General features: G+C 43.0%; 1 protein-coding gene across 1 annotated transcript in view; it reads right to left on the bottom strand.

The window, feature by feature from the left end:
* The window catches only part of Dkk2 (dickkopf Wnt signaling pathway inhibitor 2), a 93,341-nt gene extending 80,485 nt beyond the window's left edge, over window positions 1-12,856 (bottom strand). Inside the window, exon 1 of the mRNA XM_004866231.4 lies at window positions 12,086-12,856. Within this exon, the coding sequence (XP_004866288.1) occupies window positions 12,086-12,307 (222 nt within the window). The 5' untranslated portion in view covers window positions 12,308-12,856. The remainder of the gene's footprint in view (window positions 1-12,085) is intronic.
* Between the last annotated feature and the right edge of the window lie 215 nt (window positions 12,857-13,071).

The following is a 13,071-nucleotide window of genomic DNA, read 5'->3' as shown; positions in this document are numbered from 1 at the left end:
GGAAATGTACAAGGACTTCCAAAGAGCATTCTGGAAGCATTGTATAAATTTGAACAATTGCAAAAACATTTTTACTGAGTTAAGAAGTTTAGCCTTTTCTCTGAAATTTTAATAGAATATGTTTGCATTTAAAAAATATCTTTTGACAGACATATTTTTTTGTCTCAGCGAACGCATGTTAACTAAGGAGTCGCACATGGAGTAACGTGTGTCACCATATTGGACTCCAGGGAATTGCACTGGGCATGATTTGTTCCTGCCTCTTCTTTCAAGAAAAGAGTAGGGGTGGGGTGGGGAGCCGACTGCCAGCCTACTCTCATTAACTGCTCCTGAAACTCCCGATTCTCTCCAAATAGGAACCATCTCGTATAAATTCTAACCAGGCCTTTCCAATGGAGAAGATCTGATTACAAGAAAACACTAGAAATTTTACTTTTTAATTTTAAGACTTAAAAGTCCTACTGAGGATTTCTACCTTAAAGTAATTCACATTACTTAAACACTAAAGTAATTCACATTACTTAAAGCTCTACTGATAAATACTAGTTTTTTGTTTTGTTTTGGTTTTGGTGCCAGGGATCAAACTTGGGTCCTTGCACTCGCGCAGCAGGCAGCAAAACCACTGAGCTAAATCCCTGGCCTGATAAATACTGTTTTGACTCATGCATTTTGCAACTGTAATTGTTTTCAGAAACAGTATCATGGTTTTTCTAATATCCTCATCTTCTGTGGGGTATTTGATTTATGAAAACAACAAAGTCATTCAGAGCGAACCATTTTGAATGTGGTACCTTAATCAGTGTGCATAACATTGCTTATGGTCATAAGTTATGGCCTAAAAGAAATAAACATGTAAATTATTTCTGAAGTTAGTTTTCTAAAAAGGTCTACCTGAAATACCTGAAAATATCAACAGAATGGTTTTCTGTCTTGCTTAATATGGAAAAATAATATTTGAATTACTTGCTTTAAAAAAATCTATGACAATGTTTTAAGCTCCTATTTTAATAAAACTTCCTTCTCTGCTACATTTCAGCACACATTCTGTTCCTACTTCTCCACGTCCCCTCCATCCATCCAAGCTGAGATCACTGTGGACTTTTGCTCTCTATCTTTGTCATTTCTTCCCATACTTCTCATTCCTTGTAAGCCTGTCTCTTCCCACTAGTGGTTCACACTAATGTTTGTAAATTACAAAATGAGAATCAGACTTCCTCAGGGAGCAGGGAGTTATTTACAAAGGAAAAAAATCAAACGTTAATTCTTTCTAAAATATTGGGACAATAAAAGGCAGACCTTACTTCTTGACATTATCGTCATACTGTCCAACACAATCAGAAGATCTTTTCACAGCTGCTTATGGAGACCGTCTTACCTTCCTAGGTCATCCTGATGGTCCATCAAGCATTTGGAGGGAAATTTGTGAAAAATGACTAAAATAAAATATCTTGATTACAATTTCTGATCATGAAGAAGGAGTTTTGCATGGAGATTGATATTAATGTATAATTAACTTGTGTTATTAATTAACAACAGGATACAGGATGTTTTTAATCTTAACATAGCAAAACCTAGCTAGATAACAAAGAGATGCAATGCAAGTAAGTGTTCATCCTCAGAAATCTTCATAAAAACAAATACTCATGTTGTCCAGCTGCAACACTGTTGAAAGTAAACCGAACAATTTCTGAAAGGCTCTTTCAACCTTTAGATCTCAACTGGATTCCTCAGGCACACTATGTTTGTCTAATTGCTACATATCCCAAGGACCCTGCATAGCGTGCAACTAATAAGTGTTTGTTGGCCATGATTATAGTTTCTAATGCACCCCGGAAATAAGCAGGTAGCAAGTTGATTGCCTAACCTGAAGAGTTTTAATCATATCTGAATTCTGAAATATAGGGATAAAAGATCTCTAGTGGATTTTTCTGGTCGCTGGCTCCAGAGAGGCAGCATGGCACAGTGATTTACACAGTTTCAAGTAAGATTTCTTGGCTTGAAACTTTAGATCGGACTGTCATGTATTGTGTGGATATGCAACTCAAAGTAGAGAGAGAAACAAGATAGCAAGGCAGTGTGTGGCACGGGGAGAAGTTTAGATGTTGTGCTCTAAAAATGGATATATTGAAGAACAGACTGTTCATATTTTTACCTCAGAAACTTCACTATAGAACTAATGTGAAGTGAGGCATGGCGGTGCAGGCCTGTAATCTCAACACTCAGGAGGATGAGGCAGGAAGATTACAAGTTTGAGCACTCTCTGAGCAACTTAGCAATTTAGTGATACCCTTTCTTGTAGTTCAGTATGAATGTCCAATATCTCACAGACACACACACACACACACACACACACACACACACACAAATCATGAAAAGACATGGAGAAAACCTAAGTGCATCTTGCTAGAGCAACACACTGTATGATTCCAACTATGTGTTATTCTAGAAAAGGCAAACTGAAAAGCTCAATATTCCCCTGCAGCTAGGGTGGAGAAAGGGGGAGTCGACAAAGCTGCCCTGTGTGACACTACAATGGTGGTGCAGGTCCTGCCGCATTTGTTGAAACTGACACCACTCATACCCCAGGGTGAATGCTCATGCAATTTAGGGATGTCAGCTAATAGCAATGTACCAATATCAGTTCACCAATGGCAACAAATGCATCCACTAATGCAAGTTTAAATAGTAGGCGACCTTGGGGAGAGGGTAGGTAATGAGTTATGGGAACTGGGTACTTTCAGCTCAGTATCTCTCAAAGCCTAAAACTGCTCCAAAAGTAAAGTCCATTAATGTTTTTTAAAACCAAGCTTGTTCTCTGAACACAATTTTTACCCTGATATCTTCATATGTCCACCCCTATATTTAGCCATATGAGATACCTTTGTATGTAACCAAATAATCAGCTAGTACTTTGTTTGATAGGAAATTCCTGCTTGGCAATATTGTAATGTATTTTCAACAGCTTTTTAAAAATGCTCATTTTTCTGCCTGATAAGTTCTTAACAAAATCTACTTCCTATTCTCCAGTATATGTGGTTTCATGCTAATACAATTTAGCTTTAGGTTTGGCTATTTCTCTGAACTTTACCTATTGTGAATGAACCGGGTAATGTAAAAATGTGTCCAAAACTTTAATTTCAGAACTTGAACATTACAAGGATTTCTACTACAGAGTCCTCTCCTGGACCTTTCCAAGATGTTTTAAAAATATAAAAAAGTAAAAGGAGCATCCCAGGTATGATTGAAAGAAAATATTCCCAGCTCTTTTTGAATGTCCTAGGTAGAATTTTCTAACAGCCGGCAACCCAGGTATGTGTGGCCCACAGGAATAAAAAAGAACTAAGTGTCGATCAGAAATGTGAAAATGTTATTATGATACTGAAATTTTTAAAGAAAAATAACACAAAGAGGCCAGAAAAAGGAAAACACAAAAATATTGTTCTTCTTTCAAAATCTCTGCCTCTTTTATTGCTAAGTAAATCTATCAAGAAGGAAGCTGTAATTGCAGAACCATAAGTTATTCTTGAGTTGATTCTATCTGAGGTATAACTGCACCTCATAAATTCAGAGTGAAAAGGTTTTAAATTATGTTTTGGGAAGCAACTTTTCATGAAGTTCATGCAAAGAAGCAATGCTTTATGGTTTTCAAGAGAGAGAAAATGATCCTTCCATTAAGAGAACCATTGTACAATGATAAAACTCTGGCTTAAAGGTGTTAAACCATTTGTTCAATCTCCAGCACATTAAAAACAGGCTAACCAGGTCTGTGGAGTCTATGTCCAGAGGCCTCTCAACGTCATCTGCTGCCCTTGCAAGAGATTATAACCGTCTTCAGCATCAAATTCATAGAAATAAAATCTGGCGGCCCATTCGACATAAACCCAGAGGACAGGACAGCAAGGCGGGTTAGCAGATTCAGACTAAACCTGCTTCGCTTCAGAATATCAGTGCTTACGGTTCTTGTTCACATGCTGCCAGCAGTAGAGAGAGGGGGGAAGAGATTAAGCAAGACCCAGGTGAAGAGATCTTCCACATCTGGCCCAGCAGCCGGCAAGGAGCTGCCGAGGGGAAAGTGGCAGAGTCTGAGGAGAAGGAGGCTTCTCCCCATGAGGGCCTGCTTGCGTCCAGCTTCCCTCCTCAGAGCTGACACTGAGTGACCTCCAAGAGCGGATTCCTTGACCCCTGCAGGATAAAGGTGGTGCCCAATGGGTCGGTGGTATTCAAACTGCAGGTTTTGATCAAGGAACTCAAGGAGTCACAGCCAGTGTTTTAAAAAGGAGATGAAGCGGAAGAGAATAGATGAGAACAGAGAAGGAAAGAACTACGATGTTTATATGTCATACTGCTTTACCTATCTCAAGAGTGTTTATTTTTGAAACATTTGTCAGGACTGTGGTGAGGATGGATAACCCTAAATCACAATGTAAAATCTAGTTCTTTCTCTGGCAGAAAGCTTTCAAAGCCATTGGCCTCTAGCCTAGTGATGCTTGGACCAACGTCAAGCACTCTGTGTTCTCAGCAGCCACCACTGTTTGCTTCCCTTCCTTGGCGTCTACTCCCATCCCAGCACGGACCCTCACTAATCATCTAAGCAAAGCATCAGGACTGAGAAAGTGCACGGTGAACACAGTCAAAGCTACTTCCCTTCATTAATTTTCTTTAAAACCCACTGACACTGTTGTCGTCGTGATGTTGTAATCTTTGATAATATTTATGAACATGCACACATTTACAGCTGAAGAAAGAGCTCCACATATAATTTATCTCCCATCAGCCTTTTGATCAACTCAAGGCAATTTAATTTAATTCTTGCATGGAGCTTTGTAGGTATAGATTTCACAGAAAGCATTGCTTTTGATTATAGGGATCCAGGTTCCCGAGTCACAGGAAACCTTGTAGTCCATTGAGCCGATCCTGAAATGTCTCACAGCCGCACTCCGTCCAGAGCCCAGAGTAAAATGAGCAGGTTCAGCAACTCTTTCCCAGTGCACCCACCACCCCGTGCAACCATGACCTGTTTTAGCCTGTGTATAATCTCTTAAAATGTTTAGATGGTAAGAGTTTCTCTTGGTCCTTTCCATAAAGCTTTCCATCTTGAATAATAATGAATAAACACTTCAGAAGAACTCTCTTACTTCTTAAACATTCAATAATTTTCAAAGAATTATTGAGGATGAAATCAATGTCAATGCTTTTTGCACACTGAAAATTAACCAATGATCATTTTTGAAAGACCTCTGCTTACTGTGATTACTATTCCTGTTCTGTGTTCTCTGTCTGATTTCACCAATAACTTATTTGTGTGTTTGCTTGTTTCCTACAAGACAACACTGACTTACTGTCCTTCTTCGTGTCAGCATGAGCAATGTGTGACACGGTTCTGTGTCTTTATTTTGTCTCATTCTGTTGTACAACGCTCAGCCTGAGTGTAATTGAGTTCATTTGTTCCCTTGCTGTGCATCGTATGCGTGAGCTCAGGCTCCCCTGCCTGCCTTGCTAGGAAAGATTAAGCTGCGCAAATTCCTATTGTGGCAGTAGCAATAATGCTATCCATACAGTAAATGTGCTTTCCCCTTCAAAAGTTTTCACAAATGTTATCTTTTGTGATATTCAGTGAAGTGCTGTTCTGACGATATTATTATTAGGATCATATTTTGCAGATTTAAAAAAAAAATCAGGACTAGAAACATTCAGTGACTTTTCAGAGACATTAAGCTGGCCAGCAGTGAGCCGAACCTACAGCCTGTCAGGAAAGTGTGGTGCAGTAACGCTGCCACAGATGGTTGACCTCTGAGACAGAAGTAAGGAAGGAAAGGCCAGGAGAAAGCAAATACCATTTCCTCATATACGACGAGAGTCTGAGGGGTTTGGGACAGAAAAACCATTGAGGATTCACCACATGCGTCTCTCCGATTCCAGGAGATGGTGAGGGGACCTGTTGGCATGAGAAATGAAGACAAAATAGGATTTGATCTCTACTGGAGACAACCCTGTGGTGTGATGAGAAAGAGATCTGTGTAGGGTGTGCTTTGCCTGACAATGCTAAGGTCTTGTGGGGGGGCACAATTAGAGGCATGGATGGAAACAGCGCTCGGCTATGCTGCATGCTTTGTGTCCATGAAATACTAACAGGAAACAGCCACTCAGAGTAGCAGTTGGCAGCAGGAGATGGTTTGGATTTTGTTGCAGCTTTTAATGAAGCTGGATTATGTGCACATCAGTAGAAAATATCGGAGGAAAGAGTAAAACAAACGTCCACATTCAGGCGCAAACACTGGATTCCTTAGGTTTCACTGCCGCTTTCTCCATCTACCACTATGTGAACTGCACAAATTGCTCGACCTCGGAGTACTGCAGGAAAAGCAATGCTTTCATCATTTATCAAATACTTCATCATTTATAAAAGTGAGAATGATATTAAGATTAGCTTCAAACAGCTGCATAGAGGATCAAAAGAGTTAAGGCAAATGAAGAGTTTAGAGAGGTACCTGCGACGGGGTGAAGCAATCAATCAACGGCACCTCCTACTATAATTTAATATTCACCATGGCACTGACCCCAATTTAAAGAAATAATACATCTGAACATCATTCAAGTCTTCCTGTCCTCAGAAGAAAGAACATGCACTTTACCCCACTCCACATGAGAAAGTATAATATCAAAAGCTAATATCTCTTAGGATTGATGCTTTGATTTATTTTGCAGATTAATGTTCTTATTCACTCGTTGATATTTAAATTTGTTTTAGAAAGAGTAGGGCCAGTTAAATGTATGCTCACAAAATAGTTAAATTTAAATTCTTCTGTATACAAATTATAGTACATTCATGAACCACCAATCAGATACTGTAAAATATTTACAAGGTTGTCCAATGGACAACCTTTAATTCACTATATGAGAGCGCTTGTAATATTTTTTTTAAAATTTTACTACTTTGTGTTTTTGCTGATCTGATTTCTGCATTTATACTTTGGAATACACTGATAAATCCAAGCTGGTTTTAAGATTGCACAAATATTGCCTGTTGTACAAGCTCAATGGTTGTGCAGTATTAGAATAGCAACTCTGTCTCTAGCCCTACATAAACTGATTACTTGAGTTAAACTACAATTTAGATACTGAGTTGAAGTCTGCAGTCTGAAAAGCTTCTCAGATTCAATTCGTCTTCACAGCAAAATGAGTTAATGGGTCACAGGCTGCAGAAGGACCTCTCATTAGTTACTGGAGTGACTCGTGGCCATTCTGTCATTGATTTAAACCCAAAGTGGGCAGGGACCCAAACTTGTCACCATGAGATACTCATTCACTATTTAAAATATTTGGATGGTGACTTTTCTTCCTGTGGACAGATGTTCCTGTCAAAAAAGAAAAAAATACACTCCCAAATTTTTTGTCAGTTGACCTTGTTGTTTGAGATAATGGCTTATATTTGTCCTAACAAAACTAACAATTAGAGAAAAATGTAATGTTCTTCTCTAGTTCCTGGCAAAGGTGGACAGAGGAGGAAGACAAAAATCAACTCCTCTTATCTTAAAATTTTCATTATGAATGCCGTATGTACTCTTTCTGTGTAATACTAAAGCAATACTACGGAATACAAAAATCAATCTAATTATTATTAATCTTGTGTTTCAGAGTTTTAAACAATGACTCAGTGATAGACTCAGACACAAATATCACATAAATCACTTAAATCCTTTCAATGGTCAGATAAATAACCAGAAGCAGGTTGGTCTCATTTTATGGATGAACACAGCTACCAGAAGTATAACAGAGCAGCTTTAATGGGTGGTCAGGGAGTCACAGGCAGAAAAAAGATTATGATACGTTTTGATACAGCCATAGAGACTGACTGTAAAATGCTAAGTGTATTACATTAAAATTTTCTGTCAAAACTTCACAAATAATTTTAATCTATACTGAAAAGGGTTATGTACAGAAAAGGAGAGTATGTGCCAATAGGCTCCTAGAACAGAATACCCATCTATGAAATGTATTGCCTTGCCTTTAAAACTCAACATTTGAAATGCTCTGCAAAGAAGGAGACGGGCACAATTTGCATCGGAGGGAAAAGTGGAGAGGACCATGGTAGGGTGAAGTCACAGCTGGGGCTAATTTAGGTCACCTTGTCCTCTTGCTGTCTCCTGTCTAACAGGAAGATAAAATGACGGATGCTTGTACTTAGATTATCATTAAAATACTTTTCTTGCTATTCATGAAATAACCTTCCACATGAATCAGCTATCAATCCCTATGATTTATAATGAAAGAAAAGGAACCTTTGTGAAGATTGCTTTAAATCTTTAAAATATTTTGGAAATTTAATCTTAAAAGGGATTTGCTTTTACTGTCAGTTGATGTCCAGATAGGATTAGCAATTATTTACTCTTAAATTTGGGAAAGTTGGGGTGGAGTTAAAAACAAGTCACCATTAATTTCAGAAAGTGAAGATATCACCTACAAAAATCAGAGAATACACTTCATTTCAGTGAGCACTTTCATTAACATTCATGCATGCACACAGATAAAGTGTTCTCATAAAGAAAATTCAGTGTATAAGCACTAGCAATCTCTAACCAATTCCCTCAAGTTTCATGTCAATGTATTTCAAGAATTCTTCTTATAACATAGCATCATTTAAACCATGTACTGTCCTCTAACTGTCCAATTTATATGAAAAAATCATAGAATCTGAATTTACACTGAACTAGTCTCAGCTTCTCCTTAATCCCACGTGCCAAGAAGTTTATCTACATATAAAATACAATTATTTGTCCCTGTTCTACTCATGACTTAAAATAATTTCAAAATGCTACAGTTCTGCATTCAAATTAAATTTATCATCTAATCTCAATAAGACAAAGCAAGGAGTAAAGAATAAGAGAAGCTACAACAAACACAAATTCAGAAGGTTTTTCATTAGTTCACAAAGATTGCGAATTGTAAAGGTAGAATAATTTGAGTTGCTTGGGTATCTTTAAAAATGTGTTTTGAAGGTAACCCATAAAATTTTATACCTCAAAGGTAATGTTAAACAGCAGCATATTTAATCAAAATATACTCATCCACATGACATTGATGATTTTGTTTAAAATTGCTTTTGATTTTGCACATTTGAAGTACTCTCCTGGGGAACTGAAATAGTGACATATACAAGTATTAATAGATGTAGCAGTCTCGAAACTGAATTCACCCTATATACGTATACATACATGCACTCTCTTTTAACACCCACTAGCAATCACCACAAGTTGTTGGTCAAATTAAAACTTAATGTGACTAAATCACAAAACTCATTTTTGCTAATTCTGTACAAACGACCTGAATACCATCCCACTCAGCATTCTGTGTCAGCATCCCTCCTGACCAAAACTGGATCTTTGAAAGTGAACCTAAAAGTGAGAACTGTAATACCTCTAGAAAACAGAGCTTTTTCTTTTTAGACCCTCTAGATCTTAAAATTTAAGGGCACATTTTTAGTAGTAATTTACAAACTGCCCACCTTCCCTACGGAACAAGTAGAGGCCCCATATATAAAAATGTTTCTTCTCATACGAAATCAAGCTACAGTGAATGAAGAAAATTTGGGGCCCATTTAGTCTCATTTTCACTTTTGTAGGCCATTATTAATTAAATTTCTTCGATAATTTTTCTGCAATGACAGTACAATTTTTATTTTAATTCTCTATCCTGAAAAATTAAAATCCACAATGGTTAAATTTTCAGTTAAGACAAAGAAGATCAAAGAGTGAGTTTCTAATCTGCCTACTTGAAAGGCAGATTTGAACATCAGTTATGGCTAAAGTGGTGAAGGAAATCGAACTGACTAGGCCTCAGGATGACACTAGGGAATTAGCTAGTTTGACTATTGACACTTTGTTCCAAAGCTCTCCGGCCTTATCTTGCTATTACAATGAGCAAAAAACGAGTGTGACTTTCCAAATCTAAAGAGTGCCTTATAAAACCAGATCGCATCTTCCCTCTTGAGTTGTCTTTCCAATTTCCACCCTGTTTTTGAAGACAACAATACTAAGAATTTGGGTGAGCACCTAACTAGCGGAATAAAGAAGATAGAAGACTCCGAAATATTCAAAGAATTCCCCTTTCTGGTTCAAAGACAGAATCTAGTTTTTCTTCATAATGGTACACACATTAGATGATCCACCCGACAACTGAAAACAGAATGCACAAATCATAACCTTCCCACCCACCAGCTGCCCTCTGGCTGTTAGACCTAATGTTTTACTTATTGTTGACTCCTACACATAATAATTTTCTCCCAATCCTAAAGTCAAGTTTTAAGGATCGGTTATCACAGATAAGCAGACATAATGAAATCTATTTCATAAAACTGCAAAGATATGAAGGGCATATCAGAAATTCAACTCACTGATTAAATAAATCCTCAGATTTGAAGAGATGTAAATAGAGTAGCAAACTCCTAAAGAAGGATAATTAAGTAGGAATTAGGAGGCACGGTAAAATGCATGTACACACTTTACAACTAGTATACACGTGTATTATCAGAATGTAAAGGACAAGCTGGTATCTGGGATGTGCCCTTCAGCCCACTCTGGAAAGCCATGTCTTGTGATTGTTCCTACACAACTGGTCATTCGACAGGGGGACATCAGGTATTGGGACCCAAAGCGGGCAGAAACAAAAAGTGACTTACAGAAACACCCAGAATATATGTGGATCAGAATTGAAAGCAACCCAACAGGTTGTTGGGTCTCTCTGTCCTCGGAGGAACTACATGCTTAGCACTTGTGAACAGGTAATATGGATTTGGACATCAGTAGCCTTCTGATTCGGATTAAGGGTAGACGTTCTTTCTCACCTTCCCCCCACCCAAGGGACGTCTAAGAGAGTGTTAGTCTCGCCTCTTTAAAAGTCTAGACAGGGGCCAGGGATTTAGCTCAGTGGTTTCGCCGCCTGTTGCACAAGCGCAAGGACCCGAGTTCGATCCTCGGTACAAAAAAAAAATCGAGATGTCCCGAGTTCGAAGGGAAGGTGGAAGTGTCCCGTAAGTGCGGAGGCCTGTGAGCGTGAGCGGACTCACAAGGGTCGTTTATGTACATACACGTGCACGTATATGTACTTTACTCTCTTAAAAGTGTGATGATTGCAGACTTTGTAATCCTTTGAGAGAAGAGCTGAGATGTTGGACGTTTCAAAGCCCTGGGAAGCAAAGCGATCCAAACCGTCCCCGTGAGAGGGCAGCAGGGGGCCAGGCTGGGCCTGCATCTCCCGCGTCCGTGCGGCACCGGCGGGGCTGTCAGCCTGCGCTCTGCCCGGCCGTGGCGCGGGAGGCTGCACGCGCCTCTGGGGAGCCCCGGCAACCAGCAGGCAAGGCCCCCGCGGGGTGACCTTTCGGTGCCCGGCGGAGCGAAGCCAGCTTTCGGTTTGGGCTCCCGTAAAGGGAGCGGGGTGGAGCTGTCGCGGTCCCCGGTCCCGCAGAGCCCCCTCCCGGCGGAGCCCGGAGGGAGATGCGCGGGGAGCCCCGGCTCCATCGATGGCGCCAGGACGCTGTCGCTGTCACCTCGCCCTGTCGCCTCCTCGCTGATGATTTACGGGACAATTCCGGAGGGAGGAAAAAGGGCGCGGGCACTGGGGCTCTTTTCCTAGGGCGACCTTCTTGGAAGGGAGAAAGATGTTGGGACCAGCGGAGGATCGGGAAGGGGCGAATCCCCCGAGGGCCACATGCAGGGAGTTGGGACCTGCGTGCCGCTGTCCAGGCCGACAGCCCCTCCAAGGCCACAGCCGAGCCGACTGCGCGTCTGCTTCGTGACCCCCGACTTCCGCGCAGAAGGGGAAGCGCGCGGTTAAGCAGCGCGCGAAGCACCTAGGACAGTGCCTGGCGCCTGAGAGTCGCCGCGCGCTCTCCACCTCCGACCCCTCGGCCGCCTTCCCCCGCCACAGCCCGCCGCAGAGGTGAGGCGGAGCCCAGCCAGGACCCCTCCAGGCCTGCGGGGAGCGCGCCACACCCGGGTCCCGCGCGCTCAGGGGTGCACGGGCGAACGGGCGCAGGAGCGCTGGTGCCCACCTCCCCCGGGGGCTGCGGGGCGCTCGAGAGTTTTCCTACCTGCCCCGGGGTTTTGCCCTTCTTACTGCTGCCGAAAGCCAGTCCTTGGTAAGCGCCGGCAGATCGGTTGGCGGCCTGACCAGGCGTCTCTCCGCCCACAGAGGACTTGATGGAGTTGAGTTTGGCCCGCGAGCCGCCGAGCTGCGAGCTCTCCACCATCAGCACCGCGGCCAGGAGCAGGAGGCAGCGGGCCGGGTCCCTGCCCCGCATCCGCGCGGCCATCTCCCGGCGGGCGGGCGGGCGGAGAGGGCTCCGGGGAGGCGCGGAGCCCGGAGGGGTGCAGCGCGCGCGGGGCTCGCAGACGCCGTGCCCCGACCCCGCCTGCTCCGGGGACCCAGGACCCTGCGAACCACGCGGTCTCAGCCTGTGGCCGGGAGCGAGCGGTCCCTGGAGGCGGTCACAGCCCGGACCCCGTCCCCGCCAAGGAGGAGGCAGGGGCGGAGGCAGAGGCGCACCCGAGTGCAGCGCACCTCGGCGGCCGCGGCGGCCCGGGTCAGTCCTCCCCTGGACCCGTGCTCTCCTCCGGCCTCGGTGGCTGTTCTCTCCTCTTTCCCCGCACTTTGAGTCTCTAACTTGGTGGGACAGGACGCACGTCCTTCTTTTCCGGGTTAGCAGGGGCTCTCCCCGGAGATCCCGTCACCTCCAGACCGGGCAGGATCCGAGGCCAGCGCGGTCGCAGTCGCCCCTGCGCCGTCCAGCGTTCACCCGGGACCACGGCCACTGCCCGCGACCAGAGATGCCCGCGCCCACTGCGCTCCACGGGGCTGGCGCGCTCTGGCTGCTCCCCCGCCCTCTTGGCTTTTTATAGTTTTCCACAGTGGGTTTTCCTCCGCCCCCAATCCAAGAGTGACAAAGAGTGAAAACGCTGCGCTACCCCCTGCTCTCGCCCGCCTTCTCCTGTCGCTTCCCCTCCCCACCCTCCCGACCTCCTCCACCCCACAACTGGAGCAAACGTGGGCTTCCCAATGCCTGCCGCAGCTCCAGGG

The sequence above is a fragment of the Heterocephalus glaber genome, unplaced genomic scaffold, assembly GCF_053883595.1.
Source record: "Heterocephalus glaber isolate CG9 unplaced genomic scaffold, H.glaber_assembly_v1.0 deba00001688, whole genome shotgun sequence".
In the NCBI taxonomy this organism is placed as follows: domain Eukaryota; kingdom Metazoa; phylum Chordata; class Mammalia; order Rodentia; family Bathyergidae; genus Heterocephalus; species Heterocephalus glaber.
This window is presented reverse-complemented; position numbering and strand designations above follow the sequence as displayed.